This window comes from Mirounga leonina, unplaced genomic scaffold (assembly GCF_011800145.1).
Source record: "Mirounga leonina isolate KUSES-001 unplaced genomic scaffold, KU_Mleo_1.0 Mir_166, whole genome shotgun sequence".
In the NCBI taxonomy this organism is placed as follows: domain Eukaryota; kingdom Metazoa; phylum Chordata; class Mammalia; order Carnivora; family Phocidae; genus Mirounga; species Mirounga leonina.
In genome coordinates, this window is record NW_023270418.1 from 15,018,774 (window position 1) to 15,033,352 (window position 14,579).

General features: G+C 46.9%; 1 protein-coding gene across 3 annotated transcripts in view; it reads left to right on the plus strand.

Moving 5' to 3' along the window:
* LDLRAD3 (low density lipoprotein receptor class A domain containing 3) overlaps window positions 1-14,579 on the plus strand; it is a 201,990-nt gene that overhangs the window by 99,404 nt on the left and 88,007 nt on the right. For all 3 annotated transcript variants that reach the window (XM_035012581.1, XM_035012580.1, XM_035012579.1), the window contains exon 4: window positions 210-344. In XM_035012581.1, the coding sequence (XP_034868472.1) occupies window positions 210-344 (135 nt within the window). The remainder of the gene's footprint in view (window positions 1-209; window positions 345-14,579) is intronic.

Genomic DNA, 14,579 nt, shown 5'->3' on the forward strand with positions numbered 1-14,579 from the left:
TTCTTGAGCAGGACACGCTTCTGGCTGGAGAAAGTTCTCGGGGTTCCTGTGAGCTCACTTCTTCCTGAGCAGGACACACTGTGGCTGGAAAAGGTTCTCGGGGTTCCCGTGAGCTCCCTGCTTCCTGAGCAGGACACACTCCTGGTTCCGGGAGTTCTGCATGGGACTTGCTGGCCTCCCTGGTGACCTGCTCTGTTTTCCCTTCACAGCGGCGAACCCTCTGCTTTGTTCCACCGCCCGCTACCACTGTAAGAATGGCCTCTGCATTGACAAGAGCTTCATTTGCGATGGGCAAAATAACTGTCAAGACAACAGCGACGAGGAGAGCTGTGAAAGCTCTCAAGGTAGGAAGCCTCCAAAGCTTTAAAAAAATAATTGCATCACCACACCACAGAAACACCGAAAGCAACACCTATACCCCCTCCAGATACAACAGCCATGTTAATGTTTGCACTTTACCTTGCAGCCCCTCTACCCTTGTTTTTACCTCTAACGCACCTACCATTTTGGATTTCATATTTCTCCCATATGAAGTAGCACGTATATGTTTTCTCTTCAAAACCGTAATTCGCCCCGGCTGGGTTGTGTATGGTCAGGATGCTCTACCATGGTTTTCTAAATTGTTGCATTGTTGGGGCCCACCTGGATTGTTTCCTTCCCTTGCATTACTTCTTCAGGATAAATTCTGCACAGTGGGACATCCGTGCAGTTCATGGCTTACACCTCCACATGCAGCTGTTGGAAACAGTTTTTTCTTTTCTTTACAGGGGTGCTAGCCTGGTCTGTGCCTGTCAGTGTCACCTTGATATCCCGGGCATTCACTGCTGTTCTATTTTTTCCATTTTTGCTAATTTAGTAGTCATAGAGTGATAGCTTCCCAAATGCTTTAATTTGCATTTCTCTGATTATGAGCAGAGTCAACATTTTCCCCCATGTGTTTGTTTACTACTTTGTTCCCTCTTGTGTGAATTGCCTGCTCCTATCAGGACTCTTGATCTCAGAGCGATTTTATGGAATCTGAAGGGATGCAGCTGGGGGGATGGGAAGGTGAGCTTTTTAGGGAGTCCAGAAGGATACAGCGGGGTCGTACCCTCTTCTGTTAAAACTGACCAGGCACTTTTCTTTACTCATTGACTTTTTTTCTGGTAAACACGTATTTTTTCAGTGATTAAAAAAATATATAAAGATTTAAAAATGTATATCCATATTAAGGCATCGTAAAAAGTATATATTTCTAATGTTGTAAACTGATATGATCTGTATGCAGTCACTACTCTTTTCACTTAATATCCTATTGCTGTGATTCACCCACATTATTGTTTGTTGGTAGAGTTCATTTGTTTGGACTGTTATTCGGTATTCTTCTGTGTGTATACCACAGTTTATAGATTGAATAAAATTATAAACCAGAAAAGCAAGAGGAAGGGGGCTAATTGTTTAGCTCATATGTTGGGAGGCAGGATGGATGGAATAAGCTCCGTGAAATTACAAGTAGGTCCTTTTCAAAGTCCTAGCCTTTATTTTTGCTGATGTTTATTATGTTATTAAAAATAAATAAATGAATGAATGAATGGGTCTTACGTAGGCCACTGGTGAGGGTAGGTCACACATCAGAGATTATGACCAGTCCAAGTCTATATGCCTGAGGTCCATAGACAAGAAAAGATAAAATGTTTATCAACATAGATTTTGCCAAAACTTGTGCAGAGAACAGCTCTGGGAGGTGAATCTTGGGTAGAATTAACTTCTGATTGTCCTCGTCTGGAAAATCCTCTCCTTGAGTTTTCCCTTTACTAGTGATTCTCAAAGTATCATCCCGAGACCAGTATCACCAGCATCATGTAGGAACTCTTTGGAAACACAGAGCTCAGGCTGCATCCCAGACGAACAGAATCAACCCAGGAAGTAAACCCAGCAGTCTGTGTTTTAACGAGTCTTCCAAGTGGTTCAAATACATGGTAATTCTGAGAACCACTGTTTTATACTAACTTTAGAGAGGTTTCTAATCCTGTAATTTGCCTGGGAATTTCTTCTCTTTCATTCTTTTTTTTTGCTTTTTTAGAGAGCATGCACAAGTGAGCAGGTGTGGGGGTAGAGGGAGTGGGTGAGAGAGAATCTCAAGCAGGCTCCATACTCAGTGTGGAACCTGATGCAGGGCCTGATCTCACGACCCTGAGACCATGACCTGAGCCAAAATCAAGAGTCAGATGCTTAACTGACTGAGCCACCCAGGAGCCGCTTTCTTTTTTTAAGAGAGAGATGAGAATTCACAAGTGGGGAGGGGCAGAGGGAGAAGGAGAGAGGGAGTCCCAAGCAGGCTCCATGCTCAGCACAAAGTCTGATGCAGGGCTCGATCTCACCGCCCTGATGTCATGGCCTGAGCTGAAACCAAGAGTCAGATCCTCAACCAGCTGAGCCACCCAGGCACCCCTTGCCTGGGAATTTCTAAACTGCTGATCGAATAGTAAGGTGCTTCTAGCCTTCACACAACGTCAAATTTTTATAAACCAAAACATATGCCAGTCTGTCTCCTATGGCATCTGCCATCAGCTGTGATGGATATCAAGTAGGGAAGAACAATCACTAAGTCAAGGAAGTATGAGCATAGATAGGAGGGCTGGAGGAACATTTTCTGTAAATACTATTTCTTACATAGTTTACTATGTGTTCATGTATCTTAGACTCACCAATGGTGCCGTGAGATGTTCAGCAAAACGACCCCTAAGTCTAAAACTTGGTTTTGGCAGCATCCCCCTACCCTCCACATGCTTGTCCCTGCATTTTGCTGAAGCAGATTTTTTGCTCACTCTTAAGAACCATCTCTCTGATGGCTGGTTGAAATTTGTATTTCTAAGTCCAGCTCCTTTCTCTCTCTCTCTGCATTGTATTCTTGTATTATAAACACGAGGTGTAGAGTAAGTCAGAGGTGGACACATGCACACGAAGCCCAGCTCTTGGCAAATACATGATGTGAAGCTTCCCTTAGAATCTCAGCTTTGTGCCTTCTGTACCCAAATGACAGCCCTGTGGAAAGTGAGCTCTCAGAAAACAAGTCCCGTCGGGACGTGGGAGACAGCTGTCTGGTGCCTTTTAGTAAGACAGCCTCCGAGCAAGGGTGCCCGTTGTGGAGAGGCACTGATGCTAATTACCAAAGAACAGGAAGCGTGCCTTTTCCCCCCCTCGAATCCCACAGATCCTACCTAGTAGCATGGAGCCCAGCACAGAGTGGATTCAGTAAGTGCTGTATACTAGAAAAGATGTCTTTGTAGGGTGTTATGTTATGAAGCTGTGTTTATTTATTGATTTTTTGAGAAAGAGAGGGGGAGCAAGCGAGTGTGCGAGCGTGAGCAGGGGGGAGGGGCAGAGGGAGAGGGAGAGAGAATCTCAAGCTGACTCCACGCTTAGTGCAGAGCCCGACATGGGGCTGGATCTCCCTACTCTGAGATCGTGACCTGAGCTGAAATCAAGAGTCAGGCGCTTAACCCCCTGAGCCAGCCAGGAGCCCCAGGAAGCTGTGTTTAATTTGTCGTATTACAGTGTATATGTGTTTAAGCTTTGCAAGTTCAAGTATGCACAATCTATTAATAAGTATTTTACTGTTGTTTAAATAGAGTAGATGATTCTGTCATTCATTCCCTCAATGGGAATATGCCCCACAGTGAGCATGAGATGAGAATCTGGACCTGCTGGCCCCTTGGCCGGTCTACAGCTGCATTCCTCCTAGGATGTGAGCATCCTCCTGCTCTCCGTGTGATTCTAGTACCAAAGGCTATGCTTTTCTCTATCATGTAGCTTCTAAATGTGAACTGGCTCCTAATTTTGGTGCTTGAACAAAGGAATACCATTGTACCAGTGCTGGGCGCAAACCTGACTCGTACTGGGCTTTTGAGAGACTGAGCTTCATGCAGTGTCTTCCTGAAGAATTTCAGAGGCATGTTGACTAGACAAAATATGGTCTTATACAGCACAGGGTTTGGCCCATTGGTCATCCTATTAACAGCGAACATTGATCTAGTCTTAGTATGCACCAAACACGGTGCTGAGCACCTTCTGCACATGAGCTCATTTAGTCAGAAAATATCCTATCTGCTTCTGCTGGGCTCCCAGCCCTTGAAAAATGCGTCTTTGCTTTCGATTGATGTGGGAAAAGAAAATTATATTTTATAATGTTTATTTGGATGGAGTGGAGAGAACTGGCCCAAAGACAGGAAATAGGGTGCTTGAAATACTTTTCTTCTGACTTGATGAGGGTATGAAAAAGCAGCGTCTCCACTTTAAAGACACCAGCTGTGTGCGCCTCTCCTCCCCTTCTTGCTCATCCCGATTTAGTCCCCTTCTTTATCCTTGGCCTTTAAAACTAACACAGACTGTCAGGACTTGGAAGTGGGAGTGGACCGTGAAAGTGCAACCATTCATTACCATACCTTTCTGTTCCATTCGGGATGTAACAGAGACCAAAGAACACTGTGGTGCAATGGATTTTTAATTGGGGATTCATTGATTGGAAACACAGCCTATTTACCAGGCAATTCCAAAAGCAGCCTTGCATGTGGCTTTTCTCTTTCTTAGGAGCACATCTGGGAGTCAGCAGGTACTGCTGGGAAGATGTAGGGTGTGGCCAGCACTCAGGTAGCTTCAGATATGTTGGATTCAATCCTAACTAAACAGATTGATTCTTTTCAACTTTGGATAAATGACCGAATGGGGTAGGCATCCTGCAATGATCCTTACCCCCTGGGTGAAGTTCACACCCTGGTATAATCCCATCCTTTGAATGTGATCAAGACCTTATGACTGGCATGATTTGTTTTTTTTTTTTTTTAATTGTGGAAAAATACACATAATGTAAATTTACCACCTTAACCATTAAGTGTGTAGTTCCATGGTGTTGAGTATATTCACATTGTTGTGCAACCTATCTCCAGAACTTTTTCATCTTGCAGAACTGAAACTCTGTCCCCATTAAACAGCTCCCTGTCCTCCACTCCAACCCCTGACAACCACATTTCAACTTTCTGTTTCTGTGAATTTGACTCTATGACAACGCATGCAAGTGGAACCGTACAGTATTTGTCATTCTGTGACTGCTTATTTCACTTAGCGGAATGTCCTCAAGGTTCATGCATGCTGTAGCGTGTGTCAGGATTTCCTTCCTTTTTAATTAAGGCTGAATAATACTCCATCATATGTCTGTACCACATTTTGTTTATTCATTCACCTGCTGATGGACATTTGAGTTGCTTCCACCTTTTGGCTGCTGTGAACATGGGTGTAGAGATGGCGACTCAATTTGAGTAAAGAAAGTACAGCACAGTTGATTGCCACTTCCAAGATTGGATTAGAAAAGATTTTGGCGTCTGTTTTGCTTGCTCTCTCCTGCTTATGCGGACGGAAGCCGGCTGCCATCTTGCGAACTGCCTCGTGGAGGGGCTCCCGTGGCAAGGAACTGGGTAGGGCTCTGATCCAAAGCCAGCGAGGACCTGAGTCCTGTCAGAGGCCGCCTGATGGAGCTTGGAAGTGGCTCCTCCAACTAGCCCAGGCTTGAGCTGTCTGTGGCCCAGACACGCACTTTGACTGTAAACTTGTAAGAGGTCTTGAGGCAGAGCTAAGCCACTCCTGGGATTTGGACCCACGGAAACTGGCAGAAAATACACGTTGGGTTTTCTAAGCCTATACATTTTGGAGTAATTTGTTATATAATAACGAATAACTAATAAAATGAATACCTCTTAAGTGGGTCCCAGTTCTGATTGCTGTCATCACAGAGAGAGCTTCTGAAGACTCAGGTGACGGTGAGAGGGTCGGGCCTGGGAAAGGACATGAGGCACATAGGCGATGCATACATGCATGAGTAGCCATCACTCTGTGCACTAAGTAAATGGCAGATGCCAGTTTGAGCATCGTACCTGTATGTTCCTATCCAGTCCCACAAAATTCCCATGAGAGAAGGTCCTCACCCAGAAAATGACTCCCATTTCTAGATGAAGAGCTCGAGGAGCACACGGGTTGTTCGTGGTTCTCTTTTGTCCATGTAGCGAGTAAATGGTGAAGCCAGGATGGCAACAAACAAACATTCTTCATGCCACCTTGTGACACTGCCATCTGGTTATCACTCACCCGGGACCAGGAGCTCCAGGTGGTCTGTGCACACCCGGCCCTTGGTCCTGTGAGCTCGAGGAGAAGGCTGCATACGAAGGCTAGTGCGTTTCCCCTCTTTTTGTACTCAGGTTTTCCTTTCAGTAGGAAAGACTAATGATGCCTGTCCACCTTCCCACTCCATGAGAAATGCTGGAGAGTTAAGCATTTCTAAAAAAGCCACCAATGCCAAGATAGTTAATTGAGTATTTTGGCAATTGGGTTGCGGTTTCTTTATCTTGCGTGCTGTATCCTGGTGATAATGCTCAAGGAGAATTTGGAAAGCTGGTTGTGAGGTTTGGCACCTCCCCAGAAGCTAACAGTGACAGCTTTGTCCTGTTTCTTCTATAGAAGTGTGTATGTGTGTGTGTGTGTGTGTGTGTGAAAGAGAGAGAGAGATTGAAGGAGGGAGGGACAGAGAGAGAGCGAGAGAGAGCCAACAAGCAGTCCATACTGGTGTTTTGTCAGTGGGCAGGTCATGGGGTGCCTCTATGTGCCAGGGCTTAGGCTGCATACACAGGATACAGTAATGGCCTTGGCCTCTCTTGAATTTTGTCCTCCCAAATTCATATGTTGAAGTTCTAACCGCACCCCCCCCCCATGTCTCAGGATGTGACCTTATTTGGAAATAGGGTCATTGCAGATGTAATTAGTTAAGATGAGGTCCTACTGGAGTCAGGTGGGCCTCTAGTCCAGTCTGAGTAGTGCCCTTATAAAAAAGGACACATTTGGACACAGACACGCCACGTGAACACGAAGGCAGAAATTGGGGGTGATATGTCTATGAGCCAAAGGGCTTCAGAGATTCCCAGCAAGCTAGCCGCAGTTAGGGGAGAGGCATAGAGAAGATCCTCCAGCCCTCGGAAGGAGCCAGCCCCGCCACCATCCAGCCTCCAGAACGGCGAGACCGTAAATTTCTATTGTCTAAGCCATCTGGGGTGTGGTGCTCTGTTCACAGCAGCCCTAGCAAACTCCTGCAGCCCCCAGGAAGCCACACTCAGGCAGGGCACAGCTATACGCCGAGTGTCGCAGTAGAAATAGGAACAAGGGGGCATGAAGTGCTGGAGAGTGACCAGAGCACCAGGGCCGAGAGAGAAGTGAAAGCCTGTGGCGTGTGAAGGGGATGGTAGTCGAGAATGAGTCCTCGGCAGAGGTGGGGGGGCGGTTGCCACTCTGCCTGCTCTTTGGGGTTGCAGAGCCGCGCTTGGTTCAGAGGACGTCTCCCAGCTTATATTTCAAGAAGCTCATTTCCTGGACTTGGTGGAAGGCAGGCCTCATTACCCTGGTCTCCACAGCAGTGCTGGAACTGGAGTCCGAGTCAGCACCCCTGCAAGTGTCTGACTGAGACCATCAGCACCTCTGTTTCTAGGACCTGAGGACAGTTGCACTTGTATCTTTCCCCGGCCTGTCCCGATGCCCCAGCCAACCTAAATTCACCAGCCACTGCCTGTGGGTGAGAGCTGGAGCCCAGGCTTCCAATGAATAAATATCTAGCCCCAGGAAGGAGGAATTAGGGATGGTGATTGCCGCTTGCCCTACCCTCTCAAACACCGCAAAGAATGCAGGAGAGCCGAGGGAATGCAGCAAGATAAAACCAAGTGACTCAACAGCCAAAGATCATTTCTAGAGAAATCGTGGAGGGCATGAGATGGGAGAATACTAGTTGTTATTGTACTTTTTCAAGTGTGAATGGAAAAGACCTTTCTATATTTAAAAAAATACTAGTCTGCATTTAGGGGATCCAACCCAAAATGTCACAACCTCCAATTTGATGGGTAGTCAGTATTGACTACAAAGCTTTGGCCACCAAGGGATGCCAAGAGCTATGCTAGACGGGCCCTAGGAAAGAACCATCACCGCAAAAAAACTCATTTGGCTTTGCTTAGAATAAAGCTGCTGGAGGTATTATTAATGGCAGGATTGTGGGAGCCTTTTTCCCCCTTTTAATTTGAGAGTTTGAGAGCCCAGCTAGGCTGGGAAAGGCAGAGATGCTGAGTTTGTTGGAAGGAACAGGAGGAGGATGGGAGACGTCTATTGCCATCTCTCTGTACCTGTGGGGTTTTCTTCTTCATAATTGAGTGTTTGCATCACGAAAGCTTCCTTTCCTTGAACTGAACTGTCCCTCATTGAGAAGCAAGTCGGAATGATTCTCCTCTCGAGACTGTAATTGCTTCCTGATCTCGCAGCCCCCCTGGTAATCTTCAGAGCTATTTCTTTAAGCTCCCCCATTCATTGCTTGCACACATCCCCCTTCTTTTGGCTCTTCTGGCTTCCGCCTCCGTCTGTCCATCTGTCCCCCCCTCTCCTTGGCATGTGGGGACGTCCAGTCTGGACACCTGAGACAGCGAACCCCATGTGGGGCTTACTGCCTCTCTGCAAGTCTGCTTTGCAAGTTTTTGGAGCTGCTGCTTGATTATGCAGGGGACATCTGTCTGTCCCATCTGTGGACAGCTTGTGGCCCTCAGTTCCCCGTATCCCCCCCCTTCCCCAGCACCCTATTACTTTCCTAACTCTTCTTGATACTCATTCGCACAAAGTATTCGCAGAGTGCCTCCTGTTGCCTGGCCCCCACCCAGGTTCTGGAAGAAACACACAGCTAGATCAGATTAAAATTGCTCCCAGTCTGCAGGGGAGAAACAAAGCCCTGTAGATAATTACCCGAGAGTGTGATAAATGCTATAGCAGAGGACTGAGTAGCTCGCCGTGGGAGACATGAGGGCATGACTGGGACAGTGAGGAATGACAGTTTCCTTAGGCTAGTATGGCAGGACTTCAGAGAAGAGAAGTCTCTGCCCAGTCTTTAAGGATAAATAAAAGTGGACGCAGAAACAAGCAGGAGGTTGGGCATCCAGCCAGAGGGGGTAGGGCAGGAACAAAGTGTGCATATGTGTGTGGGGGGGGTGGGGGTGCGTGGTGGGGCGGGAAGCTGTCAGGGTGGGTTGGAGCCGGCCCGTGGAGACCCGCTCCCTGCATGCTTCCCTTGGAAGGTAGAGTCAGAGGAAGACAATCAGGGGAAATGAGATGCTCAACCCTGATAAGGGATTTCATAGGAGGGGCTGATTATCATTGCATACAATGAGAATTCTGATTCTCTGTGGCTCTTCTTGGGCTCTGCTATCCCACCAAGCAGAAGTCTAACTGAGATTTGGGGAAACTATAAATAATAGATTCTGTGAATTCCCCAGGATGAGAATTGTTTGGGAGGGTTGATGACCATAGGCTGGATATTCCCCATCCCCTACCCTTGACTAATAGCTTGAGTGTCCTTCTCGGGTTATGCAGTCCTGTGATTATCTTTCTTTTTTGGCCCCAATGTGGTTATCTGAGAACTCTGGCCTGTGAAAAGTGGAAATGTGCCCTGATGTTGCAAGTATCTTGTCACATTCTCCCAGATGCTCCTGGAGGACCTCTTTCTCATTTTCTCCTTGTTGCTGTATGGAAACTCGGCAGGTTATCAGGCTGGTTAATCTATGGTTCTGGAATGCCACAAAATGACACAGAGCCATGTTCTCCTTCCGTGAGTTTTCTTCCTTGAGATCTTGTCCCTTCTGTTATCACGTGAGCTGCTCAAATTTGTACTGGTAATCAGCTTTTATTGAAGGTCTTCAGCAGGGAGCACTCTGCTAGGTGCTGTGAGAAGTCAAGAGAATTCCTAGGAGCTGCTCTGTTCTCCAGTAGCTTAACTTTCAGTTGAGAGAGAACCCAGGAATGCACAACCACCCCTTTGACCAACACTACCAACTTGAAGAATGTTGCATTAACCCTTGCATTTGAGAGTATGAATTAATGTGCTCTGTATTCTGGATACCAACACATATTAGATATGTTGTATTAGCTGCCCTAACCTGAGCTCCTTCCCGACTGTGTACTCCACTCACGACCTTTGGAAGGACCAGCCCTCCATGCTCCAAGACTGTTCCTAACCACCTAAGCCACTGTGGACCCAATGAAGCATGGACACATGACTCAAGGCCAGTCTGTTCATGGGCTGGCCAGCAGCAAATCAGAATGTCTCCCTTAAACTCAGATGCTCAGGGCTGAGTCCGCCTTAAGAGGCTGAGCAAGCATGGAAGGACAGGGCACGGCCACATGGAAGCCACAGCTGGGAAGGTCAGAATTCAGAGTAGGGGTGCACGTCTGCCTGGAGGACCTGCCTAAGAGGCCACAGGTGGCAGCCCCCCAGATAGAGAAAGAGATAGTGTTGGCTTTATTCTCTGTGGCCCCCCAATTCTCTGCCCTGGTTCCCATGAGGCCCAAGGCCTCTGTCTCCCAGAGTAAACCTTCCCTTCCACATGAGCTGACTCAAGTGGACTGCAGGTGATAATCAGCATCAGCCATTCCTTGAGTCATGGAAGGCATATGTTTTGTATTCAGACAAGCAGCAGGGAACAGGAAGATGGGAGAGGCAGAGAAAAGAGGGAAACATGCAAATTCCTTGGGGACCTTTAGAATCCACGTCAAGTGTTTCTTCCCTGATTTTTTCCAACATGAGGTTCTTAGTTTGGAAGACTGGTGGTGGTCCGGGAACTCCGTATTAGTTAGGGGATTGGCTAAGTACAGTGGCTAAAATAAGGTAGAGGTGATATTTTCAATAAGTTCCTTAAATAAGATGAAATCTCTCACATATTACACCCCAGAGATGAGTGGTCTGGGCCAACAGGGCGCTCAGACCTCCTCAGCGCTCCCAAAGCTGCTCCAATGGCCATGAATCCCAGACATTGGAAAGAAGGAGAAAACCAGGACGGGCCACTTCATCTTTATTCATAATCCAGTGACCTCAGCATAGTCACCTGCCCACAGCTAGCTGCACGAGAGGCTGGGGCATGTATTCTTTATCATTGTGGGTACTCATCTGCCCAGCTAAAACTCAGGAGTAAATGTTCTGAGAGGCAGAAGAGGAGATAATGGGTGCATGTTAGGGGAAAAATGAGCCCGTGTCTGCCACAGACTTTTGCAAACTGAGCCAGGAGATCGAGGCTGCTTTATGCCAGTAGCCTACCCTGGGCAGTGGTTTTTTGCCTTGGCCACCACGAGACCCCAGACTCGTGTGAGTGGCATTAGTCACGCAGCCCAAAAGAGGACACTCAGCGTGCGCTTTGCTTCCTGGGCCTCTCCACCAAACAAGCCTGAGTATTCTGGGGCAGCCCCTCGCCATCCCAGGTGCCTAATTGGAGAGGCACTTGACATGTTTGTTTCTTCTTTCATGGACTCATTTATTGTAAACCTGTTGTGTGATTCTTTGAGAGCCAAGCTTTTACCTTGATCTCGGAGTTTGATCAAGGCGATAGTTATTCTTCAAATGACAGGAACCTGACTTGTCATTTGCTTTTTTTGCAGAAGCCAGTGGGCCTCAGATCTGGCTCACTCTGCATCTGAAGGAAATCTCCAAGGACAGATGTTTTGTCCTCACTAGCTGATTTGTTAGGCAGCCTTTCCCGTGTGGCTCAGAACGTTTTATTTATTCATTTTTCCGACTGTTTTGGTCTACCAGTGCCTGCCTGCTTCCCTTCTGGAAATAGGCTGTGTGTATGGGGAAGTGACCGCATGATTGCTCCCTCCCCACCTCACACATCTCCATGCTATCCACAGCGAATTACTTCTCTCTCTTTCTCCCAACCACAGTGTGGCCATTTTAAAGTATGTCCACAAATTCCTTGCCATTCTTCTCATCAAGAACTGGAGCCCCTGTCCCTTCCCCTGGACACTGGGCCAGCGTTTGTGACTGTTTTGCCTAATAGAGTGTCGTAGAAGTGACACGCTCTGTGACTTCCACGGCTAGGAAGGCAAAGGGAGTGCAGCTTCCTCCTTGCTCTCTGGAAGAGTCCCTCCAGAAAGCTTCAGCTGCCATGTAAAGAGTCCACCTGCCCTCAGGCTGCCATATTGTAAGGAAGCCCAAACCAGTCTACACAGAGAGACCATGGGGAGGCCCGTGGAGAGAGAGCAGTGTCTGTGCAGCCCCCACATGTGAGACCCCAAGCCAGAACTATTGCTCCTTTCCTGAGTTCCTGAACCACAGAAACTGTGAGAGATAATCAAAGTCATTAAATTTGAGGATGATTTGTTATGCAGCAGTAGCTCATTGGAACCCCATTCCATCGGAAGGCATCTCTCTGAGCCATTGATTGAGCCGCTGATTGGCCCGAACCCTTCACTGGGCCCCTCAGTTCCCAAGAGAGCTTTCATGTGGTCCTTGTGTTCCTGAGTGTGCTCTCGCACATGGTGTCGAACACGTAGGCCAGAAAGGCTGCTGACCCCCAGACTCTGCTGTGTCACGTTTCAGTCACACGAAGCTACTCCTGGTCACCCCACAGTCACATTCCCCAAGCGTGATCACACTTCAGGTGTGATCCATGGAGGGTGTGTCAGGTGCTTCTCACAGAAGCTGAATCCTAATCCCTGACCCACAGAGACCTGGGGGACCTTTATTTTCCCTGGCCAGCCCTGTGCCAGGCACGGAGGAGAACATTAGATGGGAGAAAGTCAAAAGAAAAGAAAAGAGTCCATCAGGCTTTGGGTGTGAATTTTAGGAGCAAGACCTCTCCTACCCTCACCTTAGCGACTCTATCAGACGTGTTCACGGTACAACACTGAAGAGCTCAGACTTGGCATGCGGTCAGGCAGCAGCTCTACCTGCTAGTAGCTTTGTGGCTTTGGGCAAGTGACTTAACCACTCGGAGCCTCTTCAACACCAAGGTGACAAGCCCTGCCTCCAGGATTGCGGGACGGAAAAGTGAGAGAAGGCTGCCGAGCACTTAGCTCAGAGCAGGTATTCCTAAGTGTGGATTGCATTCCCTGTGGGTCAGCAGCTTCCCCTGTACAACCAACCACCATGTAGCTGCAGGCCCAAGCCTTTCCCTCTCTGGAGGAGCACTAAATGTAGAAGAATCACGTGACCTCTCCAGGGTGCTCGGCCTCTGCCAGCTCACAAGGTTTTTCTCCTTCCTGCCTCCCACAAGGAGCCGGGCCACAGGCTTCGTTCCATCTGGCATCTTGCTTCCTGGCCTGACAAAAGTGGAAGTAGGCATGGAACATTCCAGAGGGTGAATGTTCAGATACAGGAGGGGGTGGAGCAGACCTTCTACTGGCGAGGCAGAGATGCTCAGCGAGGGGCCTCCGAAGTGTCTCCATGATAACGTTTCTCTGGCTACGTACTTGGAGAAACTGTCTTACTGGTAAATAACAGAAGTGAATCTGACATCAGCCTTTGTTCACTCAACAAATATTACTGAATCTTAGGTACCTGAAATGCACCACTGAGTAAGAAAGGCCCCTACATTATGAGGTTCTCTCCATTTCTATGGACCGGCACTGGTTAAAAAGCTGTGTGTAAATCTTGATTTGTGTGGAGGACATTTACTTTGATTATTCAGGAGCAAGAACAAAGATTTGCCTTCTGGTTGCAAGAGTGATCTTTTAGAGCAAAAGTGGTGAAGTAGAATTTGGAAGAAAAGGGAGAAAAAAAAGTCTCTGGAGTCACTGATCATCCATTCTAGACGATCACACTCTGAGACATTTGGAAAAGACAAGTCACCTCAGACTAATTTATGGCGTGTTTTCCATTAGAATTGCAAAATTCGCACAGAGGGTGTTAAAGTACGGCTTCACGTCATATTTTAAACAGGCTATATTTAAAGCTGGAATATGAACTGAAACGTGAAACAAAAACTAGAAGGAACTATACTAATTTGCTAGATCCTCAACTAAGCTTGGTTCTGCTCTTGTCTTTTTTTTTGCTTCCATCCTTGTTCCTTATTATTTTTCATTAAAAGTGCTTTGTTTACACTTTGCAGTATCAGGGACCCTAAGGTTTGTTCTCAGCCCTCCACTCCTTTCCCAGCATAGGATACCCCCAGCCACAGGGGTTTTTAAATATATTTTCTCCAAACAAGTGCTTTATCAGTTTTACGATTTGCAAATATTTTCTCCCATTCTGTGGGTTGTCTTTTCCACTTGCTTAATGGTATCTTTTGTAGCACAAAAGTTTTTAATTTTGGTAAAGTCCGATGCATGTGTTTTTTTCTTTTGTTGTTTGTCTTTTTAGTATCAGATCTCCTAAGTCACTGCCTAATCCAAGGTGCCAAAGATTTATTCCTACTCTTTTTTCCTAAGAATTTTATAGTCGTGGCTCATACATTTAGGTCTCTGATGCGTTTTGAGTCTGTTTTTATGTGTGGTGTGAGGGAGGCGTCCAACTTCATCCCTTTGCCTGTGGATATCCAGTTGTCCCAGCCCCTTTTGTTGCAAAGACTGTTCTTCCTCCATTGAAATTGTCTTTGTACCCTTGTCTGCTTTGCTTTTAATAAATACACTACCTAGACTCCCTCAGCTATATTTCTAGTCTGGAGACAAATTCACAAGTAGCATGTGACAGTCCTTGTCTTCTAGGGATTTATGTTCAGAAAGAAGATGAAGCTGTGTGATGATACAGCAAACATTTTTTTTTT